Source organism: Malurus melanocephalus, unplaced genomic scaffold (assembly GCF_030028575.1).
Source record: "Malurus melanocephalus ecotype Western Australia unplaced genomic scaffold, MMel_1.1 scaffold_36, whole genome shotgun sequence".
NCBI classification, from domain to species: domain Eukaryota; kingdom Metazoa; phylum Chordata; class Aves; order Passeriformes; family Maluridae; genus Malurus; species Malurus melanocephalus.
Window position 1 is genome coordinate 727,648 of NW_026623268.1, and position 14,931 is coordinate 742,578.

General features: G+C 38.1%; 1 protein-coding gene across 1 annotated transcript in view; it reads right to left on the minus strand.

The window, feature by feature from the left end:
• Positions 1–308: 308 nt before the first annotated feature.
• The window catches only part of ZPLD1 (zona pellucida like domain containing 1), a 30,657-nt gene continuing 16,034 nt past the window's right edge, over positions 309–14,931 (minus strand). The window contains exons 4-11 of the mRNA XM_057364120.1: positions 13,471–13,652; positions 12,723–12,795; positions 9,534–9,631; positions 8,852–8,932; positions 7,866–8,037; positions 6,431–6,539; positions 3,705–3,734; positions 309–1,843 (exon numbers count right to left, since the gene is read on the minus strand). Coding sequence (XP_057220103.1) covers positions 1,668–1,843; positions 3,705–3,734; positions 6,431–6,539; positions 7,866–8,037; positions 8,852–8,932; positions 9,534–9,631; positions 12,723–12,795; positions 13,471–13,652 — 921 coding nt within the window. The 3' untranslated portion in view covers positions 309–1,667. The remainder of the gene's footprint in view (positions 1,844–3,704; positions 3,735–6,430; positions 6,540–7,865; positions 8,038–8,851; positions 8,933–9,533; positions 9,632–12,722; positions 12,796–13,470; positions 13,653–14,931) is intronic.

Genomic DNA, 14,931 nt, shown 5'->3' on the forward strand with positions numbered 1-14,931 from the left:
TGGTTCTCTTTATTGGTAAATTAAAATAGATTATCTGAATTTATTTATCCCAAGGCTGGAATATAAATCTCCAGAGTTTACCACACTCCTTTAAAGGTCAGTAAAGCTATAATTATATTAATTCATCCTGTATATTGAAAAGTCTTACCAAACCAGCATAAAAAACGCAGGTCCAGTTTTCATCTTTATAGAATGAGCTCCCTGGAAGCATGTACAAAACTCACAACTGGACAGGGGGAGCAAAGCAGTTCAGACAAAGCATCTTTTCTGAAATGTTTAAAATAATTTTATTAAACAATCGTGTTTTACATGTCATCAGACCTAACCCCTGAAGTGCAAAAATGTTTCTGAGGTATTAAGACTGGAGGAGAACAGGCACAGTATTGGTTGTTAGGGATACYGCCCTACAGCACAGTGGAATTTGCAAACAACAGGCCTTTATACAGCATTTGCAGGATCAGAGAAAACTGAGAACAAGACTGTATTTGTCTTTAGCCTTGAGAGCCAAAAAGCCCTGATCATTAGCCAGTTCTGTCACATCAGTGAAGACACAGACACAGTTAACACAGGATGATGATAAATATCAATGAGGTGTTTCTAGGCCAATATGTACAGTACATGAGAAAYGAAATTTAACTGCTGTATGTGTGACCAAAATTCCAACTGTCTATCCAGTCCAGCTTAATATGTTGTGTCTATGGTGGYCTCTCTAGTACCAGCATTTTTGTCTACTCTACACAGCTATCCACTGCCTTGTGCTTCTGTCTGAGGGCACCTGTCACTCACACCCACTTCAGGTAAGTCTGATGTTTATCAGATTAAACAGAGCCAACAGGACAGTATTGCCTGGAGCCTGTTATCCTTGTAGATGCCCTCTTTCCCTCATCCGTGCAGTGAATAAGTCTAAATCACACAGAAAATCTGCTAAAGAAATAAGCACTGATTGATGACTCTCCTTGTGGAAATGAAAACCTTAACTGAGAACTGAAAAACTCATGGGGCAAAGCTTGACCTTAACAATCAGTATATTAGTGAGAGAGTTTTATTCAGTTGCCAAATTGTGCTCCAAAAATAATTTTCTGTGAGGAAAGTGCAGCCAATACTTGGTGCATGATATCTCTACAAGTCAATGAAGAGATATTTAAGAAAACACTTCCAAATTAGTGATAAGTAAAAGTCACTTAWTCCAAGTCTCTCTTGGATTATTTTTAGTCAAGACAGCTGAAAAAAATGTTTTGGTGAAAAATATAATGCCAAAAGAGAAGTRATCCTTATCTCACTAGGTGTTTATGAACCTATGATTTTTTCCGAACGTGTGAGGTTTGTATGAAAATGGCATACTTAGAAAAGTTCTCATCTGCAGCATCTTCAGCTTTTTGGACCTTACTGAGAAGATGAAGACATGAGCYCTACTGTCAGCACATTCATGGGCAGTTTATGCAGTCTGATTGCAAACACAATTGAGATTCCCAACATCTTCTAGGCTTGGTACTGATATCACTGCTGCTTACCTACACAACATCATCTAGCAAATCTACAAATAAAGAATAGCTGGAATAGAAGCTGGATACCACTGGAGTGTTGCCTTAATATTACTTTTTAATGGAATCATRTTTCACAGACAAGAATGGCAACTCCAAACAAAAAGTGCAAACAAATCATCACTTTCAGTTGAAAACTGGGTTCCGGATGCCACTCAGGACTGAGCTGTTGGGCCAGTTYCTGTGCAGAAGGGTTAGAGAACACACGAAAAAGAAAATGCTTGAGATTCCTAGGATGACAATGCCTGAAATCAGCGCACTGGTGACTGAATTGAGCTGGAAAGTAGGTCCGTTTGGATGAGCTGCAAGGAGAAGGAAAACACTCAGGTTAGATCTGGTTAAAATCTTTCAGAAGTGCAAACACTTCTGCCTTCCCCTTTCCAACACCCAAAATACAGGATAATTGCAGTGAGTAATTATTCTGTACCTCAGAATGAGCACTTGTCTACTTGGATAAAATTTGTCTAAGTACATTTTGAAAACAGTTATTAGTTCTTTAATATCAGTCATGCTGGGGGATAAAGACATAAACCTTCTAAGGCATAATCTGTCATGTGCACGGATCACCCTTGACCTGTGCTATTCAGAGCAAGACTGTCATTATCCAAAGACCAGCAAGGTAGAGGTAGAAGGATTTGTGGCTTAAACAAGTTAATGAAAGGATTTCTTCCCCACTAWCATTATATCTGAATCTCAATTCAAAGTTTATAAATCCGAAGATATATCTGGCACCAGCTACCATTCTTGAAGCTTGTTGTACACTTTCAGTGAGGGTTTCTTGATATGTTTATCAATTCTCATGTAGAAGAGGTGACATATTTACTATTTATCTCAGTTCAACATGCTGTTCATGGACCAATTCCAAGATGATGGACCACAGACCTCCACAGACTGTACTGTCTTTGCCAGCAGGGAGGGAAAAAAGCATTTGAGTGCCAATGAGCATTTGGCATAACCAGCGGTGGAGAGCGAGGTGGAGTGACCACACAGTCTCTGTGTGAGAAACCAGACTGCTCCCCCCAGAAGCAGCCACCTCCCCTCAACACCATTAATCCCACTCTCCTCAGCCAAGCTGAAAGGAAAACAGCATTCTTGATCTGGTTACCCTGCTGTTGTCAAAACTGTGCTGCAGTAATGTCGCCTCCCTGTGTCCCCACTGGGACAGCAGCAGGCAAAGGAAAGGTTCTTGCTGTGAGGTGGAGAGGCTGCTGCTTTTGTTGGATGGGAAGGAAAGGCAGCAGCCATTAACAGACCAAACTGTGCTCAGCAAATAAAGAATTTGCTTTTTATCCACGTGTAGGAACACACAAGGGAGCAATTTACGACAGGGACAACTCTCCATGACAGGCAAGAACAGTAGCTGCTTTTAAGTGTTCTAAGTTAAGAAAGGAACAAGTAGTGTTAGAGTCCAGAGTACAGGACAGATTCCTTGCTATTCCTTGCTTACTCAGCCCTGCTATGAAGAAATATGAGGTGGAATGGCCCCGTGTACCACCTCTTCACCTTGATCATCCTTTCCTGGTCATCAGCCACTCCTTGTCACCAGCAGAGAACAGTAACAGGCTGAAACAAACCCTCAAAGCACCCAAGGAAAAGCACCCTAAAACTTAGAGAGCTGACTTCCCCTGCAGCCTGTTTCCCTCCTTCCTTGCCACTAGCAGGGCACAAGGTCTATCCAAGTTTCTCCACAGGCTCTTTTTGTGGCTAAATGACAAGAGAACAGGAGCTCAAGCTCTGATCTTCTGGCTTTGAGATGTGAACCAAGCTAGACTGCAGCATAATAACCATTTTCATGCTCTGCTCTTGTGTGGCATCAGCAAATTTTACTGTTTAAGTCTGGTTTTGCATCTGGAGGCTGTAATATACCATTCACTCTCATATGTCATTGCATCAGATATTCATTTAAATTTCACCACAGGAATTAAATTCTGTGATGTAGATTGGGCTYGGTGCACAAATTAAACTGAGAATTCCATGCTTGCCCCTATTGCTTTCTTTTCAGCATGTTGGTATTGACTCATTTAAGCAACAACAAAAAAGTAAATTAATAAATAAAAATAAAAAAGTCCCAGTGCATAGATATCAATCAAAATGTTTCATCTTTTTAGTTCTGCTTCTTTCATAAACCTTCTTTTATGCTTCTTGGAATTCTGATTAACTTACCAAGCTCTGAATTGTTGGTTGGCGTCTCATCTATACAAAACAGAAATGGCATATGTTACATTTTCAAAATACTTCTGTACATCTCCTTTCCTCTTGCAACACAAGTTGCAAGTTTTTTTAAAACTTGCCCTAGTTTTATTTTTAAAATACCTCAGCTCTACATTGACTAGCAGCTTTTAGCATCTGTTAAAGTATGGACAATTATATTAATTGCTTCATTTTTAATATCAGAAGATATTAAAATATTAATTCATATTTTTAATGTCCTGTGGAAAAACAAGCCAACAACACCACCTTAAATCAGGAACCTTTCAATTGAAAAGGTGGCCAGTTCTGTTGTCTCCCTCAGCAAAAATACAACCATAAGCACAATGTTACACACAAGTCACTTCACAGTTAATCATATTATAAAATAGCTCTATAGGAAAAAACTTGAGTTTTACAAGAAAAAACATGTCAGTGACCATAAATTATTACAAAAATGCTCTTTTCATCGTGCTTATTTTCCTCTTGGCAGTTACATAGTGGCTTTAGGTTCAGGGTAGCATTTGTATTTTGTCTTCRGTTTTCACTTWCTTACCAGTGCCCATTTCAGAATTACATTTCTTGTCACTACATTGGGTTTTTTGTGCAATTTGTAAGCATAGTTCAAGTATATATTTGTTTTGAGCAGCTGTCTCCTGAGTTTAAGTGAGACATCCATCAAAAGCTACATAATTTCAGCTTCACAAGTAGGTTCCTGCTTTGTTTCCATGCAGACACTAAAACATTTTCTTCTGTGTGCATTTCGTGTAATGACTTATTTTAGAGTAACAAAAAAGAATAACRTTTCTCTGAAAAGAACCAAATGTTGGAAATCTGAGTTCAGAACAGCACAGGAGAAGGACCATCACTCTTTTGCAGCAGCTATCTTTGAAAATAGCATGAACACTTCCATGCAGCATCAAGCCAGTGCAACACCCTGGCATTCCTCCTCAAAAATTTACCTATTTTTTTTTTAAATTATCCAAAATGATGCAAATTTATCCAAAATTATTCATCATCCAGATAGTTTTGGTCACATTCTCTCATTATCTTCCCGCTTTTACTTTGTTAACTAAAATATTCATAAACGTCCTAGTCTTTATGAACTCATTTGCACAATGGGAACTGACAGCAGGACTAATTCCCTCTTTCTGTTCTAGCAGAAAAAGTGAAGTGCAAGTCAGATTGATTGAGGGACTTGCCCAATGCCACTCATGAAATTCGTGGCAGACTTTAGAATGTAATCCCTTCTTTTTTCAAGTGCTTCCCATTAAACTCTCCTTCTGTCAGCATGAGTGGAATGCTCCAGAAGCATACTTTGAAGATGGAGAAATCAAAAAAAGCTTTACACACCCTCTTTTGGAATACACCTAAAAAATTATTTTCTTTTCTTTTTCAGCCTTATTCATAATTTTATCTAAACAACCTCCACAGTTGTCATGATATTATTAAATTGCTTATAATTTCTTTCTTGCCATTAAACATCCATGGGCAGATCTCTTTGCTTGAAGCTGTGCAGTATTTAAAGGTAATTGATAAGTATCCTTTTTTTGTTGTTGTTTGAATTGTAAAAATAGCATTTGCAGCATTTGAATCACAAGCTGCATTACCTGCCGGGGGTGCTGGTATAACAAGCTGTATCTAGTTTCCATTCCTTGCCCAAGGCAGCATTGCTCCAGTGTGCACGTTTGGCTGAGCAAATCCGTCATTCATTTCCCACATGTACTCACGTATGCATCTTTGAACTGAGTCCTTCTCACTTTTTCTTGACTAATCAGATAGCAGCAACTCGAATAGGACCACATATCAATTCCAAAAAAATCACTCATTTTCATTGCAGAAAAGCTGCTCAGAGCATATTTGTTCTGTAAATGATGTCTTGTTAGGTGGTTCCCATACTGGAGGGTCCATTTCCCTCTTTGCATATAAAGAAGGATTTTGCTCTCAAATGTTTAAATTAGTTTTCCTAGACCARGTTCAGTCCTACTCTCAGCATCTTAAATCTCAGACTGCTGAAATCAGTTGCTTTAYTTCTAATACTTATAAATACCTGTAATTTCAAAAACTTAAAACAGCAGTCACATAAATTACTTCCACAGTGCAGGTCACATTTAGAGCTGCATTTTTTTGTTTCCTAAAATCTTCAGCAATAAAAATTAAAATCATTAAATTCCACTGTCAATTTAAAGYAGTGGATTTTGGCCCACTGTTGAAAATTTACAATGGTTTTGTCCCATTTCTTTCTTATAGCTGAAGGCTAAGAATAGTGTGCATTAATTTAGGCAGCACGTAGATAAAAACCCAGAGGGAAGCTGGAAGAAATGGTGAATAGAAAGTGACAGTGAATATTCATTATCCATCCAAATTAAATTGCAACACTGAACACAGTACCTTAAATTCTATTATCTTCAGTCACATCTGACAAAAAAAGAACTCTGAGTTTGGACTTTTATAATGGCCTTATATATATCAGATTATCCCAGAGTGATTTTATTGGAGGAGGAAGCATGTGAGAGCCAAACTAGCTCAAAATCTCTACCAAAGTAGCAAAAAAAAAAATACTCAGCAGTAGTAAAAAARTACTCAGCAAACTCACAGGGAATTCACCCTTCAAGTCACCTCAAATTTACATYAAACTGCAAAACATTTCCCCAGGTTTCTGAAATTCCTGCAGCCCCTAGAGAAAGATTGTTTATTCCTACCACTCCTCGTAATGATGGGGCCAGCAGAGATCACAGCATTTCCAGACGTGCTCTGAGGGCTCCAAGTTGTCCTTCCACCAATGTCTCTTCTTTCTCTGTTACTGCAGATCTGAGTGGTCAAACAAAAATATCCAGAGTGGAACAACATTGTGGCCCTTTTTGTGCTTCCTGCTTTAATGTAAACTCTTTGATAAGCAATACTACAACTTTGATTTTATGTCTTAGTATGCATTAAATTAGTTAGCAATAAAAACAGCTGCAATTTTGCCTAGAAKTGTACCTTACAAATGCCTGGCTTCCCATTGTATTTTGCCTCACTTTGTTTACAAAACTACATGGTTGTTTTGCACAAGATCCATCTTAGAGTATATTAAATTTTCAGTAGTTAATTTCCCAAAGCTCTGTTTACAGACAGTTTTCCCCAACCAATCTGTTTTGCTTGACAATCCCTATTCTAGCAAGCTTCTCGAGTGACAGTTTACTCATCTTCCATGGAGYTCTAAATAGCAGTGACTCACATTAAAACAATCCCCAGCACTCTCATCTGGAATCCACCTTTAACATCTGTAACCTATCATCTACCTTAATCTAGGGTACTCAAGGATGCTTCAAACAAGAGCATTTCCTTAGTTTCAGCTTCTTGTGGAAGAACTTATAAAACCTCAGAACAGAAATCGAATAAAAAATGAATTATGTGAATGTGTGACATGAAAATGTAAAAAGCCATACAAAATTTCAGAAGTGTACTGAGCTGACAGCACTTTAAAATGCTAAATGGGAAGTCATTCAATAGGAAACGATTCTGTGTTCTGAAGACATCACAGAATTCTGTGTTTATGTGTTTATTTAAATGTTTGAGTTTCCAAAATATATTTGTTTTTCATSATGCTCCTAAAATTAGTTAATTTTKAATAGACAAAACCTCATGAACTACAACAAAAAGTTGTTTCCAAACTATAAGGGAGACAATAAGAAACTATAAGGGGAATAGTATTTTTTTCACTATGAGAAACTCCCACAAATTTTCCCTGTCAGTATAACAGCACTTCCCACAGCTTTAAGTTTTCCATTAATTATATTCTAAGATATTTATCTTCATCCACTGTGATGGTGGAACCTTGCTACTATGCTAAGAATAYCGACCTGAAAGCCATCTCAGAGTTGTTACTCTCAAAAATTAGGGACCACAAAGCAAAGAGGTAATTTCTCATATATTCAACARCCTGTCTTTAGCAGGTCTAGTATTATTTTATCTCCATATGACAGTATGCATTTCTATAATCTTCATTAGCTGTTTCACATTCCTTCAGACACAAAAAACATTCTTACTCCAGTCCCTACAAGCCACCTTCGTTTTGTGCCATCCAAACTTCCGTACCACTCGCACAAAGAACTCCAGTGAGCCTATTTCATACACAGATAATTAACAACTTACTGGCACAAGAAAGGGACAGTCGTCTGCTCTGCACAGCTTTGTCACACAGTGAAGGAAGACCGTGGACATCTTCTGGTTCTTGTGCTTCACAAAGCGGAACACCTCGAAGGAAAAGCGGCCCATYTGACTCTTGCCGTTTTCAATGATGGTTGTCTGCGGATCCTTGTCACAGCTAGTTTTTGTAGAGAAGAGTAAAACTGGGATGAGCAGCTCTGTTGGCATTTTGAAGCTCTTAGCTGAGAATAAGATAACTTAAGCASCAAGTTCAACATTTCAGTTCCTTGGAAAAGGACACAGTGCAAATATCTGCAGACACAATCTGCCTGTTGGGCTGCAGATTGCGGTGYTCAAACACATTCCTACATGAAAACTGCATTTTGTTTTGCTACACCACAGAAATAACCAAAGCACCATTTAATTCCAGTGCCCAAAGAAACTTGATACCTGAAGCTGAAAGTAATCAGGTATGTTAACCAGAATAGACAAGTAACTCCTAATGAAGGCAGTATCTCTCCAGTAGGTGTCACAGGTAAAATTTAATCTGAGATACTACCAAGATGTTTTTCAAAGTTTCAATTCGAGTAAATGTTATTGCTGGGAGTGGAAGCAGGAGCATCTATTTATATTTAATCACTTGCTTAACCTCTTTCCTAGGCTGGAGTCTCCAATGTTTTATATCACTGTCATTCACCACAGCYACCTTTGGGAAAATAAGGGCCAGTTTAGCCATTCACTTTATGAATTTATGTTATCTCTWGTAGAACTGGTTTGGATATATGCTTTTCTACCTTCATAACTCTTATGATTTTGCACTTGCTTCTATGTTTATGTTCACACACAAATAAGTTTTGACAAGTTACCTATAAGCCAAGCTCTTGGTCCTGCCTACTAATAATGCCTAAACTTTCCAATCTGTTTAAGAAACTATTGAAGAGCTTTTTTTATTTTAAAGGACCAAAATAATACTGAGTTCTTACAAGGCCTACCTGAAGAAAAGATCATATCGAAGATCATCGCTAGGATTGCCAGATGGTGTGGTGTAACAGTAGTCCATCAAAACGTTCCACCTGCACAGGAGGAGAAGTGACAGATGAGGGGAACTGGCAGTGCARGAGTGGGGGTGTGAGTGAGGTGAGATTAAAGGACAGTACATGGAAGAAAACCAACAGGTAATGCAGGATGTTACAGGGAAAATGGGTGACTGGGTTAAACAGGTCACGTTGGAGTCATCCTGTTACCTCAGCTACTCAGAAAATTAAACAGCACAACATAGCAGCAGGATTGTATAAATCACAGCATTTGGTTTCATGCARGTCAATCACTGACACASATTGTACACATTCCCYCAGAAATCATGGTCACCYRGGACTAGAAATCAAAACCAACCCAYTCTWAAAAGCCCTGGATTTTCTCACTTGATCATACAGAGGCCTTTTCTTAAACAAAAGCAAYATAGGATTTAAAAGATAATACAGGAAAACTTTCAGAATGAGAACYGCAACAAAATATGYATYCACTATTAAGGACCCGCTGAGAGCAGTGATTGTTGAACACCAGACACTATTTTGAAATACAAAAARCTATGAGGAAAGACAGATGCTTCTAAAATCAGWTAAGTACCAAGATATGAATAGCAAGCAAGACAAGAAATAACATCCTGTATGGTACCTGCCATCAAGGTTGGTTGCTCTTACAGCTGCATATATTTTGGTTTTCAAAGGTAGACCTGTACTTGGAATAAGAAGCTGCTGGGTGTAGGTTGAATCCTGTAAAACAAACGTTGCCTCACTTGTAACAGAAATTCCACTGTAACAACCCATCTGCATCCACAGACTGAGCTCTCMCCAATTTTTCTTTCCCTTCTGCGTAGAATGATCATTTACTTTGTAAGCAAAAAGCAGTGCCAGAGAATCTGTCTAGAATTGTATCTGTAAAGGCTTGCTTTGCTCCATGCAACARTTTGGGAGAATCTATGATTTAACAAAGTGGTTGGATCAGTGATTAAAGAAAACTTATCATTCACTGACACTTCAGTAAGTCTCCCAGAGCTGACAGGCAAACAGAGGAGCCTGTGGTTTTCTAAAGGAGGAGCTTTAATGGATTGTCACACTGTACTCTGTCCCAGGAAAGCTTGCACAGGTTATTTGAAATAGTGGAGATAGCAATGCCACCAGGTGTTGTATATTTTAAACCATAGTCTGGGAGAACAGAGAGAATTTGTTATCCAAAATGTAGTTACTGTGAAAGCTGGCTTATTGAAAACTACCACGAACAAATGTTTTCATTTAAATTTTCTAGTATTTCTGAAAGCATTTTCAAGAAAGCCGTATACAACATAAAATTTGGGAATTCCCCACATGCTACTACTTAAATATATCTGTTTTGTTAGGGCTTTTTGTTCAAAATCTGAACCATTAACRTCACTTTAGCAGCAAAGCCGTGAAACAGATCTGTGTGACAGATATTAATTCAGAATATCAAAATGCACTGTCTGGTAAAGTCACCTATGTCAAACACTTTGCTAATTCACACAGCACAGCGACTCAGCATGTTGAGACATCTTGTGAAAGGTCAAAACACTCAATAAATACAAAAAAATCTGGTAAATAGGATTTCAGCCAGGTTCATTGGGGYAAGCGAGACCATGGCAGGCAAGAAGCAGCTGACAGCAGCAAGAAGGTTTACACCCAGAGGTCAAGTGATTTTTTTCCAAAGGTAGCAATGCCAAAATTAACAGCACACCCAATAATCAATCTGTGCAGCATCAGAAGCCCTCAGGTAGGTTTGCCTTCTTTCAAATTRATTATGCATTTCTGTAACACAGAGTTCTGCCACATTTTGCAACTGATTAAAAAGTGCCAGACCCTCACTATTACATCCCGTAGTTGCTCTTTTATTTTCAAAGAGTAGTTTTTATTCATTTGGACAGACATTTGCAAAAAGGCATMAAAGCACATAGCCACTTAGACTCTGTGAAAACCCATTAAACATTTTCTTGTTAAACTCTGAGTCTATCACAACAGCTCCTCTTTCCTTTTTAACAATGACATGTAACCAACATCACAAAGTAGACATAAACAACACTGAGAGGGAGTGCACAGGTGAGCTGAGAAGATGAAGAGTAGGTGTTAAGAAATAACACTACAGCTCAATTTGGAAAAGGCAGCTGCTTGCAGTCAAGAGACACATCTGTGCACAAACCCTCACCAACAGCAAGGGGGGACACCTTTTCWTAAACAAAAGCAATATARGATTYAAAGGATATACAGGMAAACTTTCAGAATGAGAACTGCAGCAAAATACACATTCACTATAAAAAAAACAGGGCTGCTGACAGGGATCAAGTGAGCCCACAAGAAGTGTCCAAATGGGCTCTCCCAACAGGGAGAAACTGAGGCAATGCCCAAGCTGTCCCCGTATTTCTCCAGCCCTAGGATGTGAAGCAGCAGGGCATCTCCCCCTCTGGAATCTGCCAGCYTCGGCAGCATTCACACCAGTGCTGCTCGCTATGGCTGCTGTTAGCTTGATAAAACACCGTTTGTGGTCAACTTGCAAGCTTACAGGGGTGGGGAGGATGAAAGCACATCTTGGCAAGGGATATTTGAGGGAAAAATGTGCTCAGTATGAGTATCAACAGCATTTATTCCTATTTGCTGACTGGGCAATGAAAGGCAGCCAGCATATGGTGGGCTTTACTTGACTGAGAAATTTGCCTACCCTCATTCTGCCCCATCTTTTYGGTCACAGGTTTATTTAAAAATGAGAGAACTATAATCATCATTTTAACAGATTATAGGTTGTTATTTGGAGCTCTGCTCTTTCAAACAAACATGATTTTTTAGAGCATGATATTGAAAAATGTCCTGTTGCAATATTTATAGCTCATTATGTTCAAAGCATAAAGCATTGACTTTTAAATCAGTTGCATGAATTATAACTCAGCAGCACCATGGCATGAATAATAATGCAAAACAAATCGGATTCGTAATTTACAAAAATGATGCTTGATAGATTTAAAAATTGATATTTAAATCAGATATTTAAAATGTATGAGTAAAAATTTTAATCTACACAAAAATATAATTTCAGGGATTAATATGAAGTAGAAGTCCTTACATTTTTCATGGTTTTTAGTGTCATCAACCCTTTTTTACATGGTAAAAGCTTTTACAATAATACATATTCAAGTTAAATTATCTAAAACATAAGGAAGATGTATTGGATGAAAACTGTCATCATTATTAACCCTTAAAATCCTTGAAGTCCACACCACAAGGCAACAGATGCATCAGGCTATGGATTTGAAGCACATTCATCCCTCACTAAAATCACAGATGACAGAAATGCTGTGATGAGGCTTRAACATAAAAACACCCCAGCCAAAGTGCTGCTTAGTTTAGTGCTAAGGGAATAAGTCTGGAATAATTTTACAGAATACCACAAAGTACTCTCTGTTTAAGTACAAAGCACCTATACACACACACAGAAACATAATAAATGCAAACAAAAGTATGCACTCTGGAGTATGATTGTTGTTGCTAYAATTGATTGGTCACATGGCACTACAAACTGAAAGCCAGAGCTGTAGATTGAGGAACCCTATCAGCACAGGACAAAAAGACTGGAAGTGTCCTCAAATCCAGCCACATGAAAACAAGACAGCAGGTACATGCAAGCAAAAAGGAAAAAGGAATTCAGAGATGAAAGATGCCTGAAAGCAAGGCTTGGTTTGTGGGAGGAGTGAGAAGGAAGCAGCAAATTATGAAGAAGAGTCTGTACTTTGGTCTGCTAAACCCGTTTGTGCCCACATAGTGCAGAGATTAATTTACTCCAGGTCATATTGTGTTTTATACTCACATTGTAAAGCAATAAATTCAAAGTGCTGATAAATGTACCATTATTCTCTCTTACAGAAATAGCAGCTGATGACCTGCAACAGAAACCAGAAACCAAAAAAACGTTGAAGAAAGATACCTTATTTTTGATTTTACACACTAAAGAAAGATACCTTGTTTTTGTTTTTGCATACTTCGGTGGTTTTTATCATTAAAAGCTCAATGAGTCATATCACAAGCAGTTAATTTATGCATTTGGGTTATAAACTTCAGAAACAGGAATTTATAGTGGAAATACTGACARTCTTAACTATGCAGAAAATAATGGRTKCTACTGGAAGCATGAATCAGAAAAATAATTAGCAGAGAGGCAAAGTGACAAAAAGGAACCCACATTACATGATGAACAAGGTTTACTCAGAAATATTTTCTCTTGCATTCTATATTTACAAGCTTACAAACTATTTCATGAAGAATTCTTATTTTTTTCTGCTGTAATTTTTCATACGAACTTCTTCATTTTAAGAGAAGTTTGACATTATCTAAGGGTCTCTTCCTATCAGCAGGTCTCCATAAATTGTGTTATGTCACATAATGATGCTACAGAATTTTCTTTTTCCTTGCAGCACCTCTTCTTTTGGTGCTTTTTCCTTTCCTTTTACTCGTACCAGACAAAAGTTGCTACACTGGTAATGCTGCTATGGCATGAACATACACAATGGGACACAAACATGGGGTTGAAACACATAGGAAAGAAAAAGCACACTTACGAAGCGAGCTGGGTATTGTTAACCAAGTACTCCAGTGGGTAGCTACAGCTAAATTTGTACAGAAGGCCAGGCAAATAGCTGATAATTGTTGGTGGGTCTGGTGTATCAATATAGCCTGAAACATTACCTATCTGTACCACTGAGGTATTTCCATAAGCATTGATACCTCGTGCTGAGGATACCTGCAGAGGGAGACAGAAAATTACTATTAGCTGAAATTTAAGTGAGAAACAAAAAAAAAACTTGAGGACACTGATGGTTTAGYCTGTAATTTACTGTGAAATATCTTCACTAAAATGTTCAAAAATTAATTTCTTTAATAACATCTTCCTTGTGTTCTGTTTCTCATATCCCTGGAATCGTGCATACAGAATTCACAAGCTATATCGCTGGTCTTGGAACAGACTTGAGTAACATCTGAAAAAAATTATGAATCTTGGAAGMGTATTTTTGGTAGGTATTTTTGTCTGTATATTCCCAATGAATTCATTGGGAATTGCTGGGGAAAACTGAAGGAACTTTTGTATTACAGTTGAAAAATATTACCTTACGACGAACCTCCATATTCAGTAAAAAGGCCAATTCACAAGAAATTTCATTGACAGAAACAATATCCTCTCACTGTTGAGCTTTGGTTTGGACTCGTAAAAAATAAGTTACTTTATAAACRGACACAAGTTGCATGGCTGAACTTTGAGCCTGTGGCTTTGTTTATATCACACATTTCTAAATCTTAATTATGATAGAGCTGAAAAGTGATACAAGCTTAATGCCAATGCAACCTAAATTCTGTCCATGGACACGTGTTTGTTATTCTGTACTGCTCAGGTCACAGAGTGTGCAGAGCCTGCAGTAACATGCAGCTYTCAGGAAATCTGAGGGACACTTTCCTCCTGGTAGCAGCCCAGCCCCACTCCATCTGTAGCTACTGATCTCAATAAGGTGGTGGTTTAACAACAACTCAGAAGTGTCACAAATTCCTTTCTCAGAAGTCACATCCATAATGAGGTAAATTAACGTGGCACTGGACTTCTAGTGTAGCATTTCTTTTGTATAACTGTATCAGCAAAACAGATGTTTTCAGTAGCTTTAAAACACATGGCTTCTCAGAAAAACATTTCATTATGGCCAAATCATCCTGAGGTGCACATCAGCTGTAGCATTTTGCAGTAGGTAGCACAGGACAGGCAGCAGGTATTTTGATTTATTTCTCTACAGAATACACACCTAAAAGACACAAGCAGGTATGCCCTCTGCCAATAGCATACTTAGTGATTTGTTAAATGGCATAAAAATGTTGAGAATAGAATTTTTCAGGATCTGAGTTTTGCCTTACCACTATAGAGCTGTAGCTCTGTTTAGCTTCCTCACCACCCACAAAGTTGAGTCTATTGTATTACAGGAAAACCTGGGTTTTACACAAGTTCTACCTGAACTGCTGTCTTCCCTTTACTTTTATTG